General features: G+C 33.8%; 3 protein-coding genes across 5 annotated transcripts; 1 reads left to right on the top strand and 2 right to left on the bottom strand.

The window, feature by feature from the left end:
• Positions 1-1,347: 1,347 nt before the first annotated feature.
• Positions 1,348-9,466, bottom strand: LOC131671755 (peroxisomal membrane protein PEX13-like). Its single transcript, XM_058948429.1, has 6 exons — positions 9,362-9,466; positions 6,910-7,017; positions 5,934-6,219; positions 5,337-5,602; positions 2,440-2,604; positions 1,348-1,446 (listed from the first exon to the last, which is right to left on the bottom strand). Exons 1-6 carry the CDS (start codon positions 9,464-9,466, stop codon positions 1,348-1,350), a joined length of 1,029 nt encoding a protein of 342 aa, XP_058804412.1.
• Positions 9,467-12,255: 2,789 nt separating this feature from the next.
• On the top strand, positions 12,256-14,152 carry LOC131671745 (complement factor D-like). Of its 3 annotated transcripts, XM_058948420.1 has the most exons (7): positions 12,256-12,368; positions 12,431-12,501; positions 12,573-12,676; positions 12,754-12,913; positions 12,985-13,101; positions 13,222-13,374; positions 13,440-14,152. In XM_058948420.1, exons 1-7 carry the CDS (start codon positions 12,305-12,307, stop codon positions 13,479-13,481), a joined length of 711 nt encoding a protein of 236 aa, XP_058804403.1. In that variant the 5' UTR covers positions 12,256-12,304; the 3' UTR covers positions 13,482-14,152. The 3 variants fall into 3 exon arrangements, with proteins under 3 accessions (XP_058804403.1, XP_058804400.1, XP_058804401.1); XM_058948417.1 differs by having other exon boundaries at positions 13,222-14,152; XM_058948418.1 differs by having other exon boundaries at positions 12,754-12,883; positions 13,222-14,152.
• Positions 14,153-23,970: 9,818 nt separating this feature from the next.
• Positions 23,971-27,365, bottom strand: LOC131671756 (uncharacterized). Its single transcript, XM_058948430.1, has 8 exons — positions 26,970-27,365; positions 26,500-26,902; positions 26,001-26,419; positions 25,714-25,935; positions 24,686-24,868; positions 24,421-24,498; positions 24,144-24,212; positions 23,971-24,051 (listed from the first exon to the last, which is right to left on the bottom strand). Exons 1-8 carry the CDS (start codon positions 27,363-27,365, stop codon positions 23,971-23,973), a joined length of 1,851 nt encoding a protein of 616 aa, XP_058804413.1.
• Between the last annotated feature and the right edge of the window lie 270 nt (positions 27,366-27,635).

Below are 27,635 nucleotides of genomic sequence, written 5' to 3' on the forward strand. Positions count from 1 at the left end.
AATAATTTTTATAATCACCAAAATAATTATAAATTATAAGTAGATAGCCAACACCGATTTGTATTCCGTCACCACTTTTGATACGATATATTTTTATTTGAAAATATTTATCTCTTGTAATCATTACAAAATGACAAATATAGTTTCATTTTTGGCACACAATAATTCAACATTTGTGATAATGTAGCTACACCAGCTACACTTATGCTAACTATATCGACTATATGTTCTTAAAAAATTATAACAAATTATAGTAATGTCAAATAAAAAAATATGTTTTATATGATAAATTATTACTGTTTAGTTAACAAATCGAGTAATAACATACCTTTAAATATTAATATTATTTAAGAATTATATTTACTATCATAAATGTTGATAATCAAATTATAAAAGTAAACAATCATTTTTCATAATTCATCAAACACTACAATGTACCATCAAACTCTTATAATACATTCAATGTCTGCAATAAAAAAGAAGCTTGCGAAATCTATTCGGCATTATTTGTTGATAGAAGGTACGAAGAAAATAATTTTTCATGCATAATGATGTAAGATTGCAGCGTCATCAATGCAACTTCAATGCATCTCTCTCCGTGTCATTAGAAATTCACTTTCTACGTACATCACTCAATTTCTTAGATAATTGACGCAGTGCATGAACATTCAAAATTTGAATTTGCTCTCTCTGATGATGTACAAAATGCTTGATCATGCAGAAAAGTGAGATTACTGAGATTTCGCTATTGCGTTTATATAAATAACCGATGACGAATCGATTGAAAGAGTCAGTAGATTTGACTTCATGTTATTTTTTTGTTGTGTGTAGAACATAACAACATTTTTTCTTGGTACGTTTAACATTCATGTGGAAAGTAAGTTTACGTACGATAATTACAGCAACAATTTATTAACTAATAAAAATATTACGTTAATGTGAGATTAACAATAAAACTACCAATTTTTTTCTGAAATGAAGCAATACTTTCGCTTTTATGACATTTCCTAACAACAATTTCGAAGATTAATTCTTGTTACGAACAGCGAAGTATTTTTACAATTTCATTGATCAAAATTTGTTCTAATAAAAAGTTAAGCAATAATAACAACTGTAAACCCGCTACAATATACCTTGGTCAGTTAGAAAAAAGTAACTATAAATTTATCCAATTTACTTTCAAAATTTATCTTCTTTTAGAAAAAAACGTCTTAGTAATATTTAGTCAAGGTTGGAATCTCGTTCGACAGCAAAACTCGTCGATGGTGCGAACACCCTTCGGGGATTTCCAATGACAATTTTATCACACTATCGAGTTTAGCTTGAAATTATCTATTTTCACATCGACTACTTTGGTTTATCAGAAGGAAGTCCTTTGATTGCAAATACACCACGGAAAATCGGTTTGAATACTTCCAGCACGCTTTCTGTTCTCCTTGCTGAGTTCTGCATAGAAAAATATAAGTAAATTAGTAGTATTGCATATATTCTTATGAATGGATATTTTCATTGAAACTGATTTTTTTATCAAGTAACCAACAATTTAAAATAAAATGGTGTCAGTAATGATATAGCAAAGTATTTTCTTATTATAAAATATGATTTGAAAACTAATGCGATACGAAAGTGTATGTAAAAACAAATAGCGACTTGAAAAGTAAACATGCACCGCACATTAATTTTGATCAAGGATATACATTCACTTTTATACGATGCTTTGTGCGAGGTCAATAAACTCCATCGTTCCGTTTTTTTTCTTCATTATTTAACTTGTCTAGTCAAATTAAGAATAGAACTGTTTCTTTTTCATTCACAGATTAATTTATGCTAAACTGTTATATAGTCTACATAATCGACGAAACTGTTCTGTGTTCCTCAAGTTTAAATTAAAAAAAATGAAAGTGACTTATATTAATAGACGCGGCAATCAAAATCCAAATGATCATTTTATGTAAAATAGATGAGATGTACGAATAATTTAAGTTAATTTTTGCACAGTTTTACATAATTTGCGCATTACTCAACTATTTTATGTGATAGCTACAATCTGTAAAAAATGTGACTGAGAGGTACGATTTATTTTAGTAACGTTTATTTCTAAATAATTTTATTTATATCAAAACGCTCTTTATGCCTCGGTATATGTAAGTTTATAGGCTAATGAGCAATTATATGTCTAAAAAAATTTTATAGCATGAAATCATGAAATGTGGCATTCAGATTCACATATGTTTTGTAATTAGATCAAGTGAAAGGGAAACACGTTTATATGGTTCACCGATAGCAGATGTTTTTGATAACTATTTAATTTATTAAAACTAGATTGTCTAATAAGAGCTTTCTAATTGAATAATTAAAATTAGTTGATTTTCATAACTAATTAGCTTTCAATCGATCTCTCGGATATTAATAGCAAAAGACTTGAAAAATTATTTATACCATTATCACACTGCTGATGACTTTAGTGATTGCCGTAATAAGGTCAAATCCACCACCAATCAGTTGCGGTGGAACATCCAAAGACACTTTCGTTCTGTCAAATTCGGGAATATCTTCTGTGGTCGTTTGAGGTTTCTTCGTTGTTCTTTGAACTCGTGGATGAATCTTTAAACAAAAATCGCATCAAGCACAAATTTTCCAATAAAGAGTTATGAACAACTGAATTCTATTGTGATTTTTGCGTAAGTGAAAGAAAAAAATTAATTAATTAATATAATTCTGTGATTAAAATTGCCTATGTAAATTTGCGAAAATGAAAACATGCATTTGATATTAAATACATTGTAACATAAAATTTAATAAACTATTATAAATATATATTAGAGGAATAAAATATTGTCGTTTATAGGCGCTTTCCAAAAAGTTTCGTTTCCATCTTTTCACAATAATTATTTTAAAATATTTTTGCATTACATTGAATAAAACATACAAGTACACGATACATGTGGACATGATAATCAGGTTGAAGGCAAGATATGAAGATATATCAAGGTGAAAAAAAATAAAAAATGCCAAATATTTCAACATATCACGATCATGTCTTTAATGCAACAACACATAAAAAAATGTAAATATATATACTTAAACTCATATACAAATATAAAAAAATAACCTAATATTAAATGCAAGAATGGCAAGAATCTTCACTCTAGTAATAATTCTAGCGCCTCGCGATCTAAAACGAAACACCAATAGTGCCGTAACACTCGACAGTCAACCTATTCCAAGTAGAAAAATATCCGTTCCGGTCACACACAAGTTTGTTTTTTACTAATACATAGAGTAAGGATTTTTACAAAATATTTATAAGTTCGCTGCAACATAATTTTAATTTAAGTTTCAAAGGTAGCTGATAGTTTTAAGTAGTTGTTTTACAATAACTACATGCATGCTGCGGTAAACAGCATGTCGGCACTGTTTATAATTATAAAATGATATAATGATTTAATTATTGCAATTTTTCATTGAAATTCAAGGCTGACAAATCTTGTAAAATTTTTTAAGCATCCACGACCATTTCTTCATACATTAAGTAAATAATTTGTGTACGTTAGAGACCGGACTTTTTGATATCCATATTGAATTTATAAAAAAAGACATGAATTTTTCTCCTTCGTTTCATATGTGAATATTCTTTGCATAGTCACTATCAATATGCCCTCAAACAAAAATATATTCACATTCATAAACACGTATCTCATATGTCTCAACGCAAAATGACTCAACGCTCGCATTGAACAATCGCTTCAACAGACAAAAGTTATTACAATAGATAGTTTACAGATGCAGAGTGAAATTTGGGAAAAAAGAAAACGGTTTTGATCGCTTGCTCAAGTAAAAATAAGAAAATAGTTGATAAAGAAAAGCAGTAGTAAAAGTAGGTGCACGGACGTCCTCGAACAATATGGCCACAGAAACGCAAAATAGTTAGAGATACAATTATTTTGATTATCCGTTATTTGTTCCGCAATCGTCATCGGAACAGCTGCAAATTTCCCTCGTAATCCTGTCCTTCAAGGTCGTTCGAGGTGAACAGCAGCTACTCCTCAAGGTATAGTCCTCCACGTCCTCATCGTCCATAGGCATAGTATTGTTGAGTAGATGGTATGTATGTCTGAGGCGCCGGCGACGTATATTCGTACTAGTTTTGGGATAGATAACACAGAGTCGACTTTCAGACTTGTTCGGTGTTATTTGTTAGTAATCGGGAAGGAAAATTATTCGTGTACATTTGTGTGTATGAGTATGTGCATCCGGTACATGCAGAGATCTAACTACCTGGTTCTTTTTCTTCAATTTCGATCAACGAATTTGACTTTGATCACACTTGTAAAAATTAAAAGATACCAATTTTATCTTAGACAATCACTGATTACTTTGTTGAATTTAGGTCTTGATAAAATACTGTGAATGAAAGTTAAATTCATTAAGACTTGCCAGACCTACATACACGCGGGGCGATACAATGTTAGAGACAAAAACATGTACTTTTGAGTTAAACTGTGGGGATAAGCGAGTTAACGTCAATATCAGAATTCTTAGTTCAAATGAAGAGTTATTTCTTTAACTTATCTTCAATTATATAACGAAACTTGCAGAAAACTACTTAACAATACCCGATTTTCCATGCAACATAAATTATAGTATTCTATATAAAACGATATGGACAAACAAAACAACGATGGCGGAAAAACAATACTTTCAAGAGAGGATGTTCTACAGTTCTACAAATCAGTATAAACGGTAAACATGTAATTATATTCGAGGATATGTACTAGGATAGGACAACTACTTGCTCTTTTCTTGTTAAACAAAGGCGCGGAACTTTGTGCTTTGACGGCGGTATTACTATATGCGTCAGGAGTTATCCATTCATAGTGCGGGCATATACGTCATTTAATGTGCAATTGGTTTTTTAATTGTTGGCTGGTTTACTGCCAGTGAAATGGCACTCCATCTATACTCCATTGAAGCAAACTATGTTAAGTTTTTGTAACTCTGTAGGCAAAAGAAATTTAAGAGATGTTCCTAGAGTATAAATGCAATTTGTATCAAGAACAATAAATATCTAATTACCATCGGTAAAATATAAAAATTAACTATTTCACTTACATCACAACGAACTTTATCGTATGCCTTATTGAAATAGTCCTCATCACTCTACCAAATTGTCGGCAAGTAACGGCTTGATCAAAAATAAATAAAAGCCTTACGCCGAAAATTCGAAAAAAACAAGGGGACAATAAACTTCAATAATTGCTTCAACGGAGTAACGAATTCAAGCGCAAATTTCATTGGTCATCTTTCTTATCATTCGCTTCTTCAGAGTTGCCTACCGCTCCGTTAAGATTAGCGAAACCACCGTTGGCGTTAGCATCAGCAAACGCGCTTGGATAATCAGCACCAGCTTCTTCAACACCATTTCCACCGCTGAGTCCACCGCTCAGACTACTCAAACTGCCGAGGCCACCGCTGCTACTGCCATCACCGCTGCTACTGCTGAGGCTGCCGAGGAGACCAGCGATGAAACTTCCGCTGTCGCTGCCGCCGCTGCCACCGCTGCCACCGCTGCCACCGCTGGCCGCACCACCACCATGACCACCTGTCAAATTTATGTAATTAGTCTGGTGTATTCTACTTTACAACAGATTTTTCATATCTCTCTAACATTCCAATATTATAATTGATTGATTTCATGTACGAGTAGTAAAAGGTAAAAATAGTCAAACATTGATTCGTCACTCACAAGCTCAGACAAGTTTTAATGTTACAATTAATTCTTAAAGCAGTTATTGTGGTTTGGGTATCGTGACGATTGGCTTAGATGGAATATCGTCAAGTAGTAAAAATCAGTTATTGTCAGACATTTTTCAAAAATTAAATGAATCGACTGAGAAATAGTCTAAAAACTAAGGCACGTTAAACAAAGTTACCTGAGCCACCAGACAGACCACCGGACAAAGAGCTAAGCGGGGCCAATTTGGAGGCAAAAGCACCAGCAACACCCTGTGCAGCACTCGATAAGAAAGTTGTACCAGCATTAATTGCTGGGCCGATACTACCGGTTGTAGCCTTGATCTTTTGTTGAATGAATTTGGCTATGAATTCGCTAGTTGCCGATTTGGTGTTGTCAATTTCGAATGCAGCGTTTTTGGCCTTGTTCCCTTCGTCCAACACTGTCAGTGCTTTCGTCTTGGCGTCCAAAAAACCATCGAGTTTCTAGGAATTAGTAAGCTGCTAAATAATTTATTTTCGTTCAAATTCTTATAGAATAACGAACAAGCATAACATTGTTCCGTGAATACGCTACTCTGCAATAGCTAAATATTTACAAAATTTTTTTCCGGTAATTACACATAAAGGAATTCTGCAATAGTAAGATTTTGTAATCAAACCTGATTTTAGATGTATTTCTTGTCGAACAGAATTATTCACGTTATCATACGCATGAGCGTTAACAATTGCACAATGCAGCAAATCATTAAAAGTTGTGAAAAACCTTTTAACACTTTTTCCGTAAATATGTTAATTGGCAATTGTGCCCACTGCAAATATCATGATTTCGTAGTATTAATAAATGTATATCGTGATTTGTGTGGAGAGAAAAAAAACACGAGGGAAACCGTGACACATTGTGCAATTGTCTACGAGCAGACTACGAGTATCGTAATATTCGTAACATGGATGCCGGTAGAAAGCCAGCTAACCTTAGACATTTTTTCCGTTACATGGAGCATTAAACATCACCGGTGGTATAGCTTGCGTCGTGATAAATTATGCGAGGATTGCGGCAATCCTCGAAACGTATGAAAATGTAGTACTTTTTCTAAAACCCGTTAATGAAAGTTTTTGTTTGGTATGCAAAAGGTACGTGAAGAAAAAAAGACAGCGGAACAAAATAATACTTACCCCGAAAATAAAGTTAAGAATGCCATTGGAAACGCCAAGCTTCACAATGCCAATCTTCCTCTTGTCTCTGTCAGTCCTGTCTTCGTCCTCATTCTGAAATATATAAACCTGGCGAGAGATTAGTGACGCTTCAGCGCTGCTCTCAGCCGCGCAGTAATAATCATAATTAATCGTTAAAACCAACATACTTCCTAAATAAGTAAATTTATCTATTTGTCTCTACGCTCGTATTACACCAATTAGGGCTGCACACGCGCAATTACAGAGAAAAAAATTAACAGTTGAAGCTTACTTAAATGCCTATAATACGTCAATTACAAATGATTATGCGACTGTAAGAAAGCGCAAGATAGTGCATCTTTCACTTCGCATCATATCGCAGTCAATTACAAGAAAGTGAAACTCGGTGATATATATGCTAATTTTTATGCAGTCGTAACTATATAATATTGTTTTCTTCATAGTTTAGTTACATTTTTTCTCACTTTCAAATACCATCGTGATTTTCTTAAGGATTTTGAATATCTTATATCCAATTCTTAATTAAAACAGCAATGATGATTTTAAGCATACATATTTTCTAATTACTTCCTGACATGACGGTGCTCCATTGCAAATGATACGCAACGTAACAACTATCTCAATAGATAGTGCTTTCGTGATATCTATAAGGAGTTTAATAATTTTTCAACATTAACATTAAGTAATTGAACATCAAATATATCGTATTTTATTCTACTTAATTTTAGTAACATACATATTCTAGAAAATCAAATTGTCAATTCAACAAAATTTAAAAATGAAAATCGTGATTATTTATAAATGTGTCGTTTTAAAATTGATAGTGCAATCATCAAACGGATAAAACGACATAATATGACACAATACATTCAACTCACACATCCATACGACCATTGGAGTACAATTTTAATGAGCTAAGTTGTTGCACAGGTGTAATCAGTATAAATACCATTAGCCCAGTTTTATAAGAATGTTTGGAGTTGTAACGCATTAAAAATAATCATAGATTACTGCACAACCTTCAGTTACTAAACATAATTTTAACATCGGTCAATAATGATGAAATGATACTCCATCTATAATTAAGTTCTCATTATTAACCTAATTTCAAAGTCAAACAAAACTTGAACATCATTTAGTTACATATGTGATCCTTTCGTCATTTGCGTATATGAACGATAGACTCTCTTCTGAGAAACCGGTAACAATCATACCGGTTTTGAAAAACGTTTTCTCGCATAAAATAAAGAAATTCACGGGAAAAATCATCAATTCTTTTTTTTTTTTTTTTTTTCGGTGCAAACCCAAGAGCTCGCTGGCACGCACACACGGACGGCGTTGCGAAAGGCCACATATATGCGTTTCGTTGCGACAGCTAGACGGGAGCGACTAATTAAAAATAAGCCTCACGGCGAAATAAAGCGACAGATTCGAACACAAAATCCGTCCTTGAAAATTCGTTGGAATTATCTTCGCTTTGTATGGGTTCCTTTCGAAATATTTGTCTAGTACTGCTGTGGTTGGTTCGTTCGGCCAAAATTAACGTTTTGGATTCTCTAATCGAACGTTTAATCAAAGGACACTTGTGAAACATGATACGATAATTTGCTAATAGACGTAGACGTGACGCGATTACAATGAGAACTTTGTATTCTGAAAACACATGCATGAAATCGAATCTGCACTTAAAAGTAAAGATCCAGGTTTACCTGGATAACAACCTGATAAGGAAATTATTATTATCGATCAAACGTCTTGGCAATTGATTATTCGTGAATCGATCGAGCGCGCAATCATAATCAATCGTACACTGACGCACGCGTGCCGGGCGATCGGGAAGGAAACGCGAATTCTAGAGCACGTGGTTCGTCGATGTGTGCGTAAGCGCGAGTCGCAGGCCTCGGAAATTTCAAGCGATCGCGCGCGCTCGAACGAGAGAGCCGGTGGCCACTTTCACCGTCAAGCGGCTTATCGCTTTTTCCGTTCTCTCCGTGTGTCTCTGTGCTTGAATTTTCAAATGCATCTTTCACGAAGACGGAAGGACGCGCCCGATGAATGAGAAAAACGCACCCGTGTGCGAAATAAATTTTACGCATTTTATGCATCGAAGGAAGAAATTATATCGACACGCAATAACTGTAATTGTAAATGTAAAATTACGTAAATCGCAACACTGGCTGCGGCGCGCACGTAAATGTTTGTGTGTGTATTTTCACCTTATAAAATAATCGTCTCAGCAGCAGCCGGCGTTATGCAGTAGCACCCGTAACCTTCGAAACTTTCATCTCTCTCTCTCTCTCTCTCTCTCTCTCACTCTTACCGTCTGACTCGGAAATCGAAACTTTTTGAAAAGCATAGCTCTGCGTTTGTTTTTTTTTTGTTTTTTCCATTTTTATAAAAGAAATATATACAGATTATTGTTAAAACTCACCTCGTTTAGAGGACTCAAATCATCGACATCTCTCCTCGATACTGGACTGCATTCAATGGCTACGACTGCAACTAACAGAGCACACCCTATCAATGACAGCTTCATGTTGGTAGTTGTCCAAATACGGGGCGCTCAGTAGGTAGACTTAAAAAAGCTGCTGCTACTCCTGCAATGAGAAAGAGAGAATAAAAGTCGAGACGAGACGGGTATATGCGTGTGCCTGCGTGTGTTAAACTCGCTGAAATTCGCTCGGATTTTTCGGCGACACTTTCTCTTCCGCTTCGTTTGTTATTCGTCATCGGGGAACTTTTGTCTTCGCGGAATCATAAATAAGAATTGTCAAATAGATCGAAACTGATGAAAATCGATATTTCGAAATTGACTTGAGGATAAAGCAGCTATCATCGTTTATGTATTTTTTTCGGAAAATTTTCCAAAGGGTAATTCATTGAGTTATGGTCATTGAAAATTGAGTTATACAGCTATACGTAAACTACTTCGAATAGAAATTCTTCATAAATGTCAGGTACACTATTATAAAGCAACGGACACCTTAGATTTATTGAAGAAAGGTCGAATAAAATGATGTAATTTCCAAACTCGTCCTGCGCGTGGAATTAGCAGTTACACTAAACACACCGCTATAGAGATGTCGTATTACAAAATTAAAATAACAGACCGGTGTCGAGATCGCCCAAAATACTACGGAAAAAAGTTGAAAAGAAACACTTACGTGCGTAAATGGGCGAGAATAAGAAATGGAGATAGACGTAGAAAAGAGAGACAGAAAAGAGGCCAAGATGTGTACCTCACGGAGTACGAGGCTCGTTTGAGTTGCGACGGTGAAGGAGGTGCCGAAGTCTTGCTCGTGGAGCGCCCCGCGTTAGTGAGAGAGAGAGAGAGAGAAAGAGAGAGATTCGAGAATCGAAGCCCCTCTCTTGCACGCACGCAAGCGCGTGTCCTCGCCACCTCTTTCACCTGCATGCGCATGTATACGCATGTACATACACATCGACGTTATGTCATTTTCACACTACATATACGTTTTGTCACCATAAAGCAGTTGGTGTGCGATCTATTGACGAGTTGGCGGGAGAGGCATTATAAACTTGACTTTATAGAACGCCAGTTATCTGAGGTAAATATTACCTGATTCGTTACCTGATGTATATTTCCGAGTTTTTTCGTGAATAACTGTTCTTTGTTGATTCATTGAGACGTGACAGTAATGCAAAAAACATTAATTTAGTTTATTATTTATAACAATTACGAGCTCCAGGACAATTCAGATTTCGTAGCGATACAGTGGATATTAATACTATTCAAACGATCATTATTCATACAGTTTTTATCGCAATAAATTTTCGCAAAATATTACAGTTACATAGAAAATAATTGAAAATATACGATTGCTTAAGTAATGTCTACTAAAGACTAATTAATCAACGAATGGGAAAATTATATGATTAATCAAAAATTCATACTTATGCGGAAATACAACGATTGCTAAATTAAAAGCTGATATGCGATCGCATCAAATGGAGCTATTAGCGCGTGGCTTTTATGGATAGAAAAACGTGTGTACATATATGTAAGAGAGAGAGAGAGAGAGAGAGAAAGAGAGAGAGAGAGAGAGAGAGAGAGAGAAAGAGAGAGAGAGAGAGAGAGAGAGAGAGAAAGAGAGAGAGAGAGAGAGAGAGAGAGAGAAGAGAGAGAGAGAGAGAGAGAGAGAGAGAAAGAGAGAGAGAGAGATAGAGAAAACTAGAAGCATCTTATATTGCACGGATTACAAATTGTTACTATTAACTATTCGACCACGACGCATTCGATCATTTCCGATATTCAAGACTTAGCCAAGATGAAAGGAAATACTTTCTTGTCTCGACTATTAACTACATTTCCATAAATTGAACAACGTAATTGTACGCGTTTGTGATCATGAACTTGATTTACTTAAAACTAGTAAAACTTTTAATACACCGGAATTAAAAGCTATTAAATGGTAAACGCTTTAAGTTACCTAAATTCAAAAAAAGCGACAATCAGATACCGTATATTATACTAGCATTGCCTAGTACAATTGAAGTTGAGTATGGAGGTCATGAGTTAAGAAATAAAATAGATCAAGGACTTTTATAGTGTTTACAAGTTTACGTTATTATGCACTGATCGTGTTTTACCAAATTTATCACACAATGAACCATTGAAATAGGTGAAGACACAAAGTATTAAAATTAACTTTTGTCGTTGTATTGTTTTAGTTGATTTAAATTATTACATATTGTAAGCTCAAAAAATTCATGCTCAGCATTAACAATCAAAGCGATACTTTGGCCACGCTACTTTGCAAACTATTTGTATTCAGTGTCGAAAATCTATAACGGTCTTGGCCCAATTCGTAATTTACATGAAAGAAATTGAGGCTTACATTTTATTGTCGTATTAATTCTTTTACAAACTTGACATTGTGTCGACGTGGCTTTGAAAGTTTTATATGCATTTCTCCTTCAATTTAATTACTTTTGAAATATTTCTCAACTTGCAGTATAGAAGGTTGTTTGACCTTAAATACAGGCACAAATTTTCTCGTTTTCTGTCCTAAATTGAAACTTGATATTTCAACATAGTTTAAACTAGCAATACCTGCTAAACAGAGCATTATTTTAAAAAGTAGCGGTAGTATAATCGATCATCGCTTTATTTTTAGGATTTAGTTCGTGACAGTTATAATTTAATAACTTTGTAATCTTTTTTAAAACATTTTTTTGTAATGAACTCAGCAGTGAAATATGTTACTATTCGTGAGTGGAACCTAAAATAAACGGAAAAAATTTTATAATTGTAAGTAGTTTTTTTAAATGATTAGTATTTCCATAACCATCGTAATCATTTCACCATTGTTTCAATATTTTAAATCTTGACAAGCCACTAATATTTTTAGCTATGAAGAAGTTAAATATTTATATATGTTTTCTATCGTTTACTACAATGGTTTGGTCTGAAAAAGGTCTGAAGAATCTTTTGAATCTTGAATTTTTAGTAATGAATTTTTATAATTTATTTATTCAGTATCTCTCAGAATTAAACGAGCACCCATTATCAATGGACAGGTTACCACAATTTCAAAGAAACCTTATTTTGTAATACAAACTTATTAAAAATAGTTTTTTTCTTAATGTTAAGAAAATCAACGTAAAGATTGAAATTTTAGGCAAGTATTGTTGAATTGGATAATGAATTTAAATCATGGTGTCCGATCTGTGGAGCAACTATCATAACAGCTCAATGGCTTCTTACTGCTGCACATTGCATACAGTTTCGTCTCATATGTTCAATAATTTATGTTATTTTTATCAAATATATTTTCTTCAAAACAATTTTTTACTTTACAGACCTCCAATAAAGTATTTAAAAGTTCGTACTGGTACTGACAAATATTTCATACCAAAAGATAAAGAAGAATTACATTTACATGAAATATTGGCTGCTATACCGCACCCTGATTACTCGCACATGAATATAGTGAACTTCTTTGATATTGGCTTGATAAAAGTTTTATAAAATATTTCACTTTTACTTGTACATTTTTACTCTGTTATTACAATGTATATTTGCATTTTCAGTTGAAAATTCCAATCGAATGTAGAATCGGATTACAGATGCCAATAAACCTTCCAACTGACACATTGTTTTTAAAAGCTGGAACAGCGTTAACTATCGTGGGATTCGGTTTCAACACGGTTAGTAAATAAATGTTTATTGAATACCGATTACAATTTTAACAAAATATGATTTATTGAAGAATTACATGAGATTATTCATATCAATGAAAATATTAATAAAATTATTTTATTCTATAGAATCAAGAACAGCAAGATAATACAATGCTTCCTATAAAATTATTATATGGTACAGTCAGAGTTATGGAGAAACAAGATTGTCAAAGAATTTACGAGGATTGGTTCATTGAGAAAACTGATCATCATTTCTGTGCAACTTCTCAAAAATTTGAGGTAGCTAAAGGCGATTCCGGAGGCCCGGCAGTGTACAATTCATACCTAATTGGTATTATCAGCAGTGGTGGACAGGGGAAGGATCAATATCCAGGATTATTCATTGATGTTCGCAAATTTATTGGTTGGATTAAAATGGTGATCGGAATCGACAATGCCCGTTCGCTCAAAAAATGTTGCGCTATAGTATAGTTTATTCTTCTAATAATACAATATAATAATTACTCATAATTTATGATTTTTCTCTCAAATAAAATATATATTTCTTGCTGTTTATAAGTAATAAATTGTGTAGATCATGTCTTGTTTGCGTTAAGCAGGATAAGAACTTACACAAGCTAACGGACTGATGCGAATTCAGATGAGCCAAAAATTATTATGCCACGCGTACAGTTGGATAGTACCAATGCAAAACATTTCCAAAACAGGATAATCGTTGCGTTTCGTTTCTCTAGATATATATTAGACCCGTCGGAAACACGTGTATGCGTAATTCTGAGGCACAGTGCCGTGACATCTTTTTTTGGTATCCACCTCGAAGTCGTATTTACGAGGGAACGATTATGTCAGTTTGCTGTATTATGAAATGGCAGCTAAGACTTGTTTTTTTCCTATTTTCGAGTTTCATACTATACGGTTTAATATAATTGATAGATGCGTACATTTAGCTACGCATTTTGTATGCATTTCTTTCTATACAAATTCATTGCTTCTACTATTATAATTTATTACTTGTCAAATACTAGGAATACGATATTATAGACCTATAAATGTCATTCCTTTCATTGCACAGTGATGTAGAAATTCAAAGCTTTTATATAAACAGTTAATTGTACATATAAAAATATTTTTCTTAAAAAATAATTATTAATGTGTTATATAAAATAACCTATTAATTTTTCTAAAATAACGGTAATCAATCAAAATGGTTTGATGCACAAACCTAGACACTTCGATGATTAATTAAATCGATTTTCGTGAATATGCCGAATTTGTGTTCCATAGTTGGTTTAGTTGATAAAAGCAACAATGACAGATTTAAGTTCAAAAATATAAAAGCATACATGTTGAATTAAAATAAATACAATTAAAAGATATTAAATTTACATAGAAAAACTTTTTATAAGACTAGTTATCGATTTAAAATCAATTATACGATCTTTCTATTTTTTAAGAGATAACTATTGATAGAAGTAGATCATTAACTTGAATAAAATAGAAATTAACTATTTTTCTCGCCTTTGTATCATTGCGTGCAATTACTATGTCTACGCAATGATAAATTTCAGTGACAACTGTGATTTAGAAGTTTGTCATTGAGGGAAACAATACGAGGGAGCCGGTAGATTTGTGTTATTAGCCTCTCTCGCCAATGGAAATTCGCTGCACGTCCTTATGCGGTTGTGAAAGCTGCGCGCGAGACTTCCCGCAAACGCATAAACCACTTTATTTATAGATAAAAATGCGTTTTTTAAGTTGACTTAGACACGCTTTAGTATTTTTTTCTTCTGGAACGCAATTGACTCTTAGCAAAAAAAAGTTGAAGTAAAATTTCATTGTCATTTTAAATTAAAATTGTAAAGACATGGTAGGTGAAAATTTTTATTTTAGTTCTTCTTAATAAACTAGTGATTTCAGAAAACAACACGTCCTATCGACAAAGACCTTTTAACGGAACTTTATACTTGATATTGACACTGCTTCAAAGTTGTAAATTGCTATTTTCACTCCGACTGGTTTGTACATAATAATTTTCGTGAAAGTACTCGTCTTATAAATAGTGTCAAGTCATTGTATTTTAAACAAATTTCTCTTAAGTTGTACAACCAAGAAATAAATTATTGCGATACCCGTTTGTGATAAAGGATATTTAAAAATAAATATGAAAATATCAATTCTCGCCAATAAAGCAAAATCGATCTTACAGTGTCGAGAAAAAAACCGTTAAAAATGTCAAGGTCTATTCTTGAAGCCGGATATGCTGGAAAAATTTTCCCCGTTCCTTTCACGAAATTTTTGGCAACTGATATATTCCACCTCACATTCCCCTTGGACTCGATTTATACAAACTCGCCCTTCTCCGACTGGCGACACTAACTTTCGTTTAAGCAGTCACCGGTTTCTCGACCTTTCGACGCACGATGTGTAAGATAAAAATAAAGACAGAAACGAAAAGAGCAGCTCTTTTACGTATCGTAATGTCCGATCTCTTTCGGTCACGCAGGAAATCGTGACTGCTTTCCCCATCAGAATCAGCTTTTTCGTTCAATCTCATTGTCGATCAAGAGAGCATTTTGACAAGCACAATAATGTTCGGAAATTTAGAGTTTTCACTCGCAAAACCACTTAAACATTGGCAAGAAATTATACGAAAGAGTTCATATGTAGTACTTTTGTTTTTCATACATACAGAGGTTGATTTAGCGACACAAAAGTCGTTCACGCCTACCAGCTAATGTGAACAGTCATCACGAATGCACTCGCGAGCACTACCATATTAAAAAGCAAACAATAAAAGCCCGGAAAAAGTTTATTAACTTGCCGGGAAAAAAGGACACGAAAAATCTCGCTTGGCTCCTTTTTCTATCGCTCGTCGAAGTTCAACTGGCTGAGAAATAACTGGCCGCGCGGCGCGCTATGCTACAAGAAGAACGTTGAGTATATCCGTGCGCGAGGCGTGAACGAAGAAGAAAGTGTTCCGGCCGGGGAAATTATCTACACCATTGTGTATAGTATATATAGAGAGTGGTGCCAAGCGCTTGCCATTTGCTCATAGTGAAATTGGCAGATTTAATTGCGCAATTTGAAAAAAAAAATGGAGAAGATTATTAAACTATTCGGGTGAAAACATATCACAGCGAAGTGAAGCTTCCATTACATCACGAGCGTGCAATTAAATATTCTCTTGGAAAATTCTTTGAATGAGTCATGGAGTGAGCGACCTATCAATATATATTTGATCGATTAACACCATACTTTTGAAAGAGAACTGTCGATAGGAAATTTATTGTATTTTCCGCGTTTTTCTCAATTGTCACTGATTTATAAAAATTTTTTATGTGAGACCGCGATGCACACGTATTGCATTAGATCTTCGTTGCTGCTTATGGGAGTAGGAAAGACTTAATACTTTCTCCTATCGCGACGAAATTTCATTTGGGTGAGTCCTCTACCAAGGATATTCTCTCGCGAGTGATGCTTTCTTCGATAGCTACGTATCGATTGTACTATTTTCGTAGAAGAATCACGGCTCTGCAAATTTTGTTAGTGTAAAATATCGTAGTTTTATCTGGATTGTGTATAATATAGTTATACAAATTTATAGTACTGAAACTGCTTCTACGCTTGTTTTCATTAAATGCGATCGAAACTATCCATTAGCATATATACACGTAACTTAGCCAAGAATAATAAAACAGTGAAAGAAGGAAGACATAAAGGGCCACCATAAAAGAATATAAGCCAATTTATCACACGTCATAACATTTTATCATGAAGTAACCAGTTATAACAAACACTCGTAGTCATACATTAACCTGATACGATCTACTCTGGTGATTACCTAAAAAAAAAAACAAGAAAATTAGCACAGATTTTCGTACATGATTTTGGCTGTCAGATGCATAAGCGCCTGCGATTTGCGCAACCGGCTCTACGTGAACGCCTGCCACGCGCCCGAACAGTACGTATTCCAAGGAGTATCTGTGTTGGACGTCGTCAAGTGTTTTTACGCGGCAGACAATGACAAATCGCTTTTGTAACATGCTCAGTCGCAAGACTGTTTTATTGTTTGATCTTTTGTTTGTTGACGGACATCAAGTGTCGCATCTTTTTGTTCCGCTGGGATTAGAATTAATTTGAATTTTTATGACTGTGTGGAAACGAATTTGTAAAGTCTTAGTTACTGTAAATTGTGTTTGGTTATACTGTGAGATTTATTGAAGATCCGTAGATATATTTTTTTGTCTCGTGTCTCACAAAATTTTGACTTTACTACTTACATCTGTAGCTTGCATTAGGTGGCCGTAAAACTATTTTCAATTTATGATTTGTCGTATTTCGACAAGCTTGGATATTAAAAATTGAATTTCTATACAATTATATGCATTTTATTCTCAAGCCATATTCTTAGTTGCCTAGCAAATTTCATAATACTACGAGTGGCCGCGAAATTATGACAATATTTTGCATCATCGCAAAATATAACGATAAATCAAATCTCGAGTTTCGATAAACATTATCGTAGGCGCTTGAAAAAACTAGAGTAATCAACCTCATCCAGAATGTCATTGCTTAAGTCACTTAATCATAGGCTGTAACTTTTGTTGATCCTAGGCAACGCAATATTGGCATAATCCACACAGACGCTTTAGAAACGATGCGCTCTTGACATTCTGGAACACGGTGATCAACTCGGAAGGGCTGTGAGTCTACGTTATAGATTGAATTTACGAAATAAGTTTTTTATGTATCGTTCAATTTACGAGAAGTTTGTCGTAAATTTTTATTGAAAACATAATGAGTTGGTCGTTTAGTGTGAATGCGGTGTAAAAATTATTTGCACATGTAACTGCGCACATTCACTTTGTATGAAAAAAAAACTGTGAATAATCTTGATAAATCAATCAATTTGATGGTATAAAAAAAGTAAATGTAAGTTTTTTTGCAAAATCAATAAACCTTGCAAAAATGGAGTATCTTGCAAAAATGTCAGCATATTGCAAAAAGTTAGCATATCTTACGTTCACCTTTTCATTTTAATTAACAGTATAATTATTATTTTGTACGCCTTTGATAAACAAAAATGCCGAAACAAAAATGTAGTCTCTCCTTGGATTTCCCATGATTACATCGATAATTGACTACAAATGTCATGCACCTGATCAAAATAAAATTTGTCGGCATACAAGGCATATAAAAGCAACTCATATTTCACATGCCAAGAAAACTATTTCAGTGCAAACTATGCAGTGCTATGTTTTTACTTGTCAATCGTTAATGACCTGGCTTGTATAACTTTTGCAGAGCGGAAGTTTATTTCATAGTTACCTCAGAACAAATGTGTAGCGTCGTCATCCTGGCGACGCTGCCGCATGTCATAATCAACACGCACTTGATTTATAACTCGTTAACAAATTGCTTGACGATATTTTTTGCATCCGTGATAAAAAAACCGTCAACTATTTCAGCGGTAAACTTTTTACTCGAAGTTTACACTGCAATAAATAATCATTATCTAAATATCGAAACAACTGAAATGTCGTTTATTATACCAGGAAGAACGTTCATTAGTGAATTCAACCCAAACAGCGAATGTATGCGAACATTGATGAAGATGATGGTTACAATGTGACTCATGAGAAGATTTATTAAAATTAATAAAAATTTAACGATCGGTCAGTAATAGTTTATCTAGTCATCAAGGAAATAAGTTTTGTAACAAGGGATCAAAACTTATGAAAGACCGTTTTACATATAATAAATGGAATAAATAAAAACATATTACTAATTGTATTGTATACCACAGTAATAATTAAAAGCTGAGGAAATGTTTCTACAAAAAAAAATCAAAAAGAAAAAGATTTCTATGCAGTCACATTATTACATAAATTATATTATACATATTACACAGTTTCCTGTACTATCAAGCTTGTGATCACGTTAATTATATTTTTTATATTTGTAATCACATTTCATGTTCGATTCTGTATTAATAAGAAAATAAAAATCTTAAAATAAATCCACATGGGCATAGTACGTTAACTTCAAGAAATGTAAACTGCTGAAGGAAGATAGTTCTGGACTAATTAAAACGTGTAAACATTTATATTTTAGGGTTGATAAATCTTCATCTTATTCAAAATTTAGTGATAATTATTGAGCAAAAGTTTTTAAGATGTAATTTCATATTTAACCAGGTAAAAACAACATCCGGTAAGAAAGTTGAAAATGTCCAGAACTAGAACAGGATTCTTGCACGCCAACAGAAAAAATATTGAACCAAGCAAATATTATAGTTTTCTCGTATTATCCAAGTGTGTGAACTTTCATAACATCAATTCTTAACACGCAACCGATTTCGCGATCAATGACTTATATTGTTATATTACAATTTCATACGAACGATAATTCAGAAGTGCCACTTTTCTCGACGCGATGAGTGTTACCAAACGGTTGTATGCACTTTACGATCAGTATTGTATCAATATTTGAGCAAAGTAAACGGCTTTATATGGTTGCGCTTTTACTAACCATCGTCGTGTTTACACGACGACGGTTTTGTTTGAATTGTTTTAGTCGAAATATTCATTAGTACATACATGGTTTAGTGATTTCTCTGCGTCTGGATTCTATATCTATGTCTCATCAGAAACGAAATGAAAAATCCATCAGAATCAAAAATTATGTTTTTTACTCGAATGGAGATTTCGACTTTTCTTTTACGTGTGATTGATAGATTAAAGGTAAACGATGGTGTGATTGCAACATTATTACGAAGTCGGCTCTGTCGGATTGAGTATAGGTATATGCAGGCACAACGAAGTATGACTTGCGAACAAGGAACCCTTGGAAGAAATAATTTCACATGCAATAACTCCCGATCATTACAAAGTTCTAATGATGAATGATCTTGTGGAAGAGGTGAAAAGAGCTCGCGTGCGATCTGGCGTCTATACATTACATCAGATATTAATTTTGCATTGCACTTATGACAATCAATAAAATTTCCTAATAATTTATGTATAGACAAATATGTGTTGTCACAGCCATACGAAAACATTTCAATTGCTTCAGTTATCATGTCAAAAAAGAAAATGAAAATCCCCGAGAATAAATGGAATACTTTCTTATAGAATTCGATGACAAATTAATAAAAATTTTAAGAATAAAAGTTAGTTATAGAATTTGTCACTATAATTTAATCTAATAGGTATACTTGGCAACGGATATGAAGGTGTCTATATTTTACGAGCGCACAACCTTAATTACATTCACGCTCGAACTCAAGCGAAAGTGAAAACGCTTTTGCTCTGCTCGACATCGCTAGAATTTTTATTATGGTGCGAGATTTACGTATAGTTTCGAGGATCTCTTCGTTGTCTCTCTACGTGATCTCCAGATCCGAAACCAGTATTCGACTGTTCAGTTTAGAGTACGTTTCTCTTGTGAAAGTTGTCGGAGAGATTTTTTATGCAGCTATGAAGAATATTTTTAATGAAAGAATACGTTCGACAATTATGTTGTCAAAACCTTGCCATTCTTATATGCATTTACGATTGTTAAAGCGAAATTTCATCTACTACTCAAGTTAACAAATTAAGTTTCTCACTTTTTCTCAGAAGAATTAAACTAGATCTAAATAATAAAAAAAAAACATAGAATACTGGATTTCAGTAATTATGTAATTACTGTAATCTCTGATGTAATATTCATCTGTATTGATACCAACAAAAACGCCAAAAAAGGTAAATGCTTAATTACACATAATTGCATTATCGATTTTTATCTTGTGGTTGGTTAATTATTATAGCAGGAAAGTTTTCAATGTGAAATCAATGGCATCGCGGTTGAAACAGTATCAGGAGACATTATGAAATTGCTTTACTTGATTATAAATGACGGTGGAAAACCAAGTGAGACTCCGATATGCTAAAGCTCATACGTGATTTATAGAGTAAGTATGAGTATTGAAAGGCTTGTTGGTAGGAGTGTAACTGTGTAAAGACTGCAGGTTCATATAGTGGAATGGCGATCGACAAACAATGTTATCAAGAGTTTACATTTGTGGAGAAATTCAATCTGAAAGAAACATGGAGTCTCGGTGAGGAGTTTTAGTATTTCGGTAACTGTAGTTATTCGAGGAGTTTTTCTTTTTGTGTTAGTTTTTTAATGAATATTTCTCTTTGGGTTGTGTAGCGCAGTTCCAGCTGACGATATGGTCAATATCTCGTAATGTAAATCCGCAATTGCACGAAGATGTTATGAGGTTTTTTCTGTGGAGACTGGTTGTCAACGAGTAGTAATTATTATTATGAAATTGTATGCAGCGCACGCGTAAGATTTATCATGTTGACTATGCGAGAGCGCGATAGAGATTCGTATCTTTTACTTATGTTTGCATTTTTTTAAGAATGAGAACCCAGTGAAATTGGAAGTATTTATGCATAGTAAAGTTTTGCAACTGGTTCTATATAGTAGCGATACGTTTCGTTCGCAAGTACTAGTATAGCAATGAAGCATAAGAATCAAATGCTCGAACACGAGAAAGTTGGAAGAAAAAAAAGTCGATTATAATTGTAGGTCATCGATCGATTACGTTCAATGTCAATCAAATCGGCTACACCAGCCTTCAATTTTTTTCATTTGTTACAGAGTAACTTCCGCATTGCAGAGTACACACATGAAAGTCAAGGAAGCCGTCTTTTCCGCTTGACATTACACGACTTATACGGTACTCTAACCTCATATTTTTACGGATCATTGCTTTCACGGTTTCTAGAACGAAATGTGCTGTTGCATTATGTAAAATCAAAGTTAATCTCACATAAATGTTATACTTTTTTTATGTTTTATAAAAATGACGTAAATAATTGCGTTGAGCGTATGACGCTTGCGCAAGATTAATATATTTTATAGAGTTGGCAAAAAAACAGTATTTTATATGTATACTAGTAGCCGGTTTCCGTATCTGATTATTTTAGATAATTTTTACGTACTTACTTAATTTCCTACTGAAATACTTTATAATGGGGTTTTCCACATCGCTATCTTGTCGGAAAAATAATTGGTTCCTAGTTTATTTCTATACCTCATTATCGTTTAAACGAATAATTTTGTAAAAAATTACATTAAAAAATAAATATACTTCATATTTATTTTAAACCTATCTCTTAATCTAATGACAGTACCCAATTAATTGATAAGTATTTATAATGTTTATAAAAACTATTTTTTGTATATTATACATTTCTTTTCATGCACTCACAGTGCTGACTGTATACAAAAAATATAGGTTAAAGTTCGCATCCGGCCTTCAAAAAAAATTATTTTTCATATCACTCTCAAAAACAAAAAACATTGGACTATTTGACACGAATGTTTTGATAAGAATCTTGTTTGTATGGTTTAGGTGGACCGTGGTACCTGGACGGTGGTGGTGGACCATATTTCTGAGGTGGTGGACCATATCCATAGCCATGATCGTGCGACGATGATCCCCCTGAAGATTGCTCCGAGGATGCACCCGAGGAAGCAGTCGAGGCACCTAATACTGCGGTAAACAAATTCACTCCACTTGCCAAGATATCCTTTAATGCTTTTCCAAGTAATTCAAAGGGATTCACTTTAGCCGCTTGTACCTAGTGGTAGAAACGTAATATTAAATTCCCCTATGGTATGAAAGTTGAAAAATCATTGAGATAAAATCCTACTCCATATGGGGCGTATCCATAATGAGCTGGCTCAGCGATTTGTTCTTTCTGTACTATCGCTGGTGGAATAATGGGAAGTTGCTCGGAAGGAAATTGAGGAATTTCCATTATCTCTACCTGTGTAGCTTGTGGTCGGAACTGTGCGAGTTCTGGCCGGTAATGAGAATTAACTGTTGACGACGAGGATATCTTTTTTTTCTGGGTCGATGGTCGACTTGTTGATCTGCTCGGATGTCTCGTTCGTGAAGGTGGTCGTAAGAATTGATTTGTCGGTGGTTCGAACATTTCGACTTGTTGAGCTGCTGGTGGTCCATAAGCTGCTGGAGGTCCTTCGCCATACCCCTCTTGACTTTTGCTGTCACTAGAAGTTTTACTAGAACCCCCGCTTAAACCAGCACTTGTTCCTGATAGGACACCTGTTACTAATTGGCCAACTAAGGCACCGATGTCAACGCCTGAATTAGGCGCACTTAATTCCTTCACGGTGAATTTATAACAATTTTGAAGTCAAAATTAACAATTTTCATTAGCCACAAAAATATGCTTATTGACAAAGGACATTAAGATGACTGATAGAATCTAACTGATAATTATGAAAGTATTTTGAGTAAAAAGTATATTTTTTTAATTTAAATTGAATTTTATACGTACCTTGCTGAGAATGGAGACAATATTAGCGGTTACACTCGCAATAGGCGACTGACCACCCGGCTCTATTGGCTATGGAAATGTTATATTCATCATTAGAAAATATCTAAAAATTTATCCAAGTCGATCTTGCTTACCGTACTTAATGGTCCAAGTACAGCCGACAAAAGAGAGCCCAAATTCGAACCCTTTCCACCTCCCTTTAACACAATTTCAAATAATTAAATTATAATAAATTAATTTTCAAACTAATTTAAATTTCATACACCACTGCTCGATGAAGAAAGTGGACCACTCAGGGGCCCCGAGAGTGGTCCAATAAATGGTGCTATGAGTTGAATTAGAGGACCTAAAATAGCACCGCTGTCACTACCCATGCCGTCTTTGCCCTACAAAATTGATTCATATTTGTTTAATTGATCAATAAAACATTTTTTGATTAATAGAGTTTAATGAAATTCCACGTCCATGAAATAAAATTGCGTAAATCATACAAAATCAAATATAATAATATAAATTAGGTCACCTCAGATAAGTTTTGCAAAATTGGTAAGAGGACACCAACAATGTCGACTCCCTCACCCGTTTCAGGATCTGGCTACATGATACGGAAATTCCCCGAAAAATCATTATTCCGTTTTAAAGAATATTAAGTTACTCAACTGTATTTATTATGCACGTGTGGCTTACCTCAGAAAGTCCTTGAAGTAAAGGGACAGCTGCTTGCAAAAATTCCACCAAATCGGTTTCAGATTCCGGCTACAAAAAGTGAAGAAAAAAGCCCATAACCTATTATATAATATTGATGAGAAAAAAGTGTTTTGATGTCATAGACTAACGTTATGTATTAAATGAGAGAAAGGCGTTGGTAATATGTGTTGAGAAAAATTTAAAGAGTCGAACGCAATAGCGGAATTATATGGAACGAAATTTTTCGAGCGGAGAAAGTTATCAAGATGACACTTACGTCACTAATATCCTCGAGAATCGGGATAATTAGAGGAATCAGATCTTCCAATGAACCTAAAGATCCGCCGCCTTCATCCTGTCATTAAAGTGTTCATAGAGTATAACCTTTTTTTTATTTCAAATAATTATTAAATATTTCAAATGTTTAAATTTAAGCTTTTGATTATATCATAATCATTGTCATGGTTGGTAAAGTAATAAAAATTCTTAATTTACTGAAAAATGTAAATTATTAGTTCACTTTTTAAATATTAATTACTCACATAATCATAATCGTCATTGAAACTATTGTCATCATCGTCATCAAATATATCACGTTCACCTCCGCCGTTACCACTATCGTCATCATCGCCATTGTCATCACCATCGCCATTATCATTGAATTCATCATCGTCATCTTCAATCTGCCTTTGAGATGTTTCATTCCTTTTTCCTCGCAAAGTGCCCTAAATTTTTAAGAATTATAAACATGTAGAAATATGCTATTTCACAATTTGTTTGCAGTTTCTTGTCTGCATAACTTAGATAAACATTTAAACAGCAGCCCGACTATCGTTTACGAGGTAATAAAGACTACGATAAGTGTCTCTCTATGTGTACAAACGCCGTAAAGCCCGCACGAAACTGGCAAGCGTAAAAACAGATGACGGGGAGAAAAAAAACAGCGGACGCGTATGCTTCAAAATTTCTAATTGACGCAGCATCTCGTTACACCTTAGCGATGTTGCGTAATCGATCATAATGAACTTTCTAGGTGAGATATATCACTTGAGTAAGAGATCATCAGCCTCACTCGTGTGTGCCGCCAAGAATCCATGCATTATTAATGAATACGAAAAAGCACGCGCTCGCTTTCATTATCGGTCACTGCAACTGTGAATTGAACGACACCACGGGTCATCGCATAAAGAGGCTAACGAGATTCCATAATAAGCATTTACGGTTGAATAGCAAAAAGCAGAAAACTGACAAGTAAAATTTCATGGATGACCACTTTGCTTTTGACGATTGCGTTGAGCTAGTTTTGCATAATTTTTTTCTTGCTTTAAAATGTAAGTTTCAAATGTGAATTATTTTCCTCATTAGTTTCACTTTCTGGTAAGATCTCACGTATGTAAGAAATTATGTCTTTTCAATTTTTTTTAAGTTTGATAAAACCTTCTGTAATTAATTAATTCAACATAAAATTTTAAATTGAGAAAATAAATTTTGAAGTATGAGTCAATATTTATACTGATTAATTTATCACTATTTAAAAAATTACTAAAAGCAAAAATATTAAAGGTGTTACCTTAACGACTTTTGGATTTGGTAACTTTTTACTTATTTTTCCAAAAACATTAGCTACATTCGGTATTGAGCTGTTTCTATTTGTTGTTAACGTAAGCATTCGCAACAATGATTGGAAAATTGTTGGTTGTTTTTTACTATCTGATTGCTTTTTACTCTTTTTCTTTTTCTTTTCAGATACAGTCTTCGAGGTTACGACTTCATCTTCAAATTGAATTGTCGTCTTACCTATAATTAGTAAATTACGAAGTACCAAAAAAAATACAAATATTTAGAATAGAAAGAAACATGTTTACTCGTATTTTTTCCATTTTTTGAGACTCTATTGCGATTGTTCGGCAGTAGCGTGTCTGGCACATCACTAGTAGATGCTTCGTGATGACTATCACGATTTTTGTTTCTATTTTTCTGAGAATATTTAGATGAAGTTAATTTCTGTGGTGACATCAATACTGGTACCAAAGTGGATGTCGGGCCGGGCGTTGAAGTCTCTCGTGTTATTGTAATATAAGCTTCAAATGGTAAGCTTATAACAGGCCTGTGAGGAGAGAGAGGTATATCGTGGCTTTGTTGTTTATAAGCCTGATTGCCGGAATTCAAATCGCCAATTTCTGTTCTAGTTGTTTGAGGCATATGCACTGGTGGCATATGTTGGAAGTTTGTCCTCATTGGCACTAACTGCATTGCACCTAATGAATTCACCATACCTTAATAAAAAATATTTTTAACAAATTATAAAATGTTTGAATTATTGTATATTGTATATTTAAAGTTTATTTATTTTTACCCGAAAATGGATTACTATGATTTCGCATGTTTGCCATATCATAGAATTCTTTTAGCCTATCTTCATTATAGCCAGGTGTAACTGGTAAAGGTAAATAAGCATTTTGATGATGAATATTGAAAGGTGGGAATACATTAGGATCTCGAAAAATCTTATTATCTGGATGATCATATGGATTGATTAAGGCCAATTCTTGAATGAACTTTGATAAAGGACTATAAGATGTTTGAGCATCTGACATCAATTTGGAGTATAAATTTTCAACATTGTTTGGTGAAATTGGAGGTGGTGTCAGAAAGTCATACTTCTGATTTTGAAGATTAGCGCTATTGTCAATAGCCTTTTCAGTCGTAGATGTTAGCTTTTCTAACTGTTTTTCCAAATGCTTACACATGGGTCCGTGCTACAATACAAACTTGTCAACTTACATAATCTAAGTGGAACATTTTAAGAAAATTGTCTTAAATTACCTTGGAACTCATAGCTACGGTTTTCATTTTTTCCTTTTCTACAACTTTCTTTTCGCCATTATTCATCTTCTCAAGCAAATGATTAATCGCTTCAGATGAGTTCCGCAATTTTTCTATTTTTTCTGGTGGGGTTTGCATCGGGTCTGCGTCGGCCAAAGTTATGTTAATTTTCGAAGCCATCAATCTCATAGCATAAGTAACCCATGTAATAAGTTCTTCCCTAGACATAATTTTGTACGGTAGAGTCACCTCAACTTTGTCCGAATGGGTCGCTCCAACTTCCACCTTTGTTGTGTCATTGTGAACTACTTTGTCAGGAATTAATTCCAATTTTGTTGCAGGCAATGGTGTAGTGTATCCAATGCATAAGAAAATTATGAAAATACGTTTCACCATTTTGCATACCTAAATAGAAATATCATTTTAAGAAGAGCTGAGATCTTGAGTTACTTTTATAATATACTGCGTGTTAAGTAAATATTTTTAATGAAATGAACTTTTAACGCGCGTTATAAATTATTGAAATTACGCAGCCTTATTAGCAAAATATCAAATACTATATGATGAGATTATAATATAAGTGAAAGTGAATCAATTTTGCTTCGTGAATAAAAAACCTATAAGCAACTCGAATATGTATGAGACGTAATCGCCAGATTGCAAAAG

Source organism: Phymastichus coffea, unplaced genomic scaffold (genome assembly GCF_024137745.1).
Source record: "Phymastichus coffea isolate CEN01 unplaced genomic scaffold, Cenicafe_Pcof_1.1 PCOF00134, whole genome shotgun sequence".
NCBI lineage: Eukaryota > Metazoa > Arthropoda > Insecta > Hymenoptera > Eulophidae > Phymastichus > Phymastichus coffea.

What these genes read in the sequence shown, in the direction of transcription:
- LOC131671755 (XM_058948429.1), bottom strand. Translation starts at nt 9,466, where the DNA reads ATGAAGCTGTCATTGATAGGGTGTGCTCTGTTAGTTGCAGTCGTAGCC. An exon ending in ATTTGAGTCCTCTAAACGAG is followed by an intron (nt 7,018 to 9,361) that starts GTGAGTTTTAAC and finishes ATCTCTCGCCAG; the next exon opens with GTTTATATATTTCAGAATGA. An exon ending in TTCTTAACTTTATTTTCGGG is followed by an intron (nt 6,220 to 6,909) that starts GTAAGTATTATT and finishes ACTAATTCCTAG; the next exon opens with AAACTCGATGGTTTTTTGGA.
- LOC131671745 (XM_058948417.1), top strand. Translation starts at nt 12,305, where the DNA reads ATGAAGAAGTTAAATATTTATATATGTTTTCTATCGTTTACTACAATG. An exon ending in TTTCAAAGAAACCTTATTTT is followed by an intron (nt 12,502 to 12,572) that starts GTAATACAAACT and finishes TTGAAATTTTAG; the next exon opens with GCAAGTATTGTTGAATTGGA. An exon ending in TGGGATTCGGTTTCAACACG is followed by an intron (nt 13,102 to 13,221) that starts GTTAGTAAATAA and finishes TTTATTCTATAG; the next exon opens with AATCAAGAACAGCAAGATAA.
- LOC131671756 (XM_058948430.1), bottom strand. Translation starts at nt 27,365, where the DNA reads ATGGTGAAACGTATTTTCATAATTTTCTTATGCATTGGATACACTACA. An exon ending in GAAAAAATACGAGTAAACAT is followed by an intron (nt 25,936 to 26,000) that starts GTTTCTTTCTAT and finishes ATTATAGGTAAG; the next exon opens with ACGACAATTCAATTTGAAGA. An exon ending in TTCTCGAGGATATTAGTGAC is followed by an intron (nt 24,213 to 24,420) that starts GTAAGTGTCATC and finishes CACTTTTTGTAG; the next exon opens with CCGGAATCTGAAACCGATTT.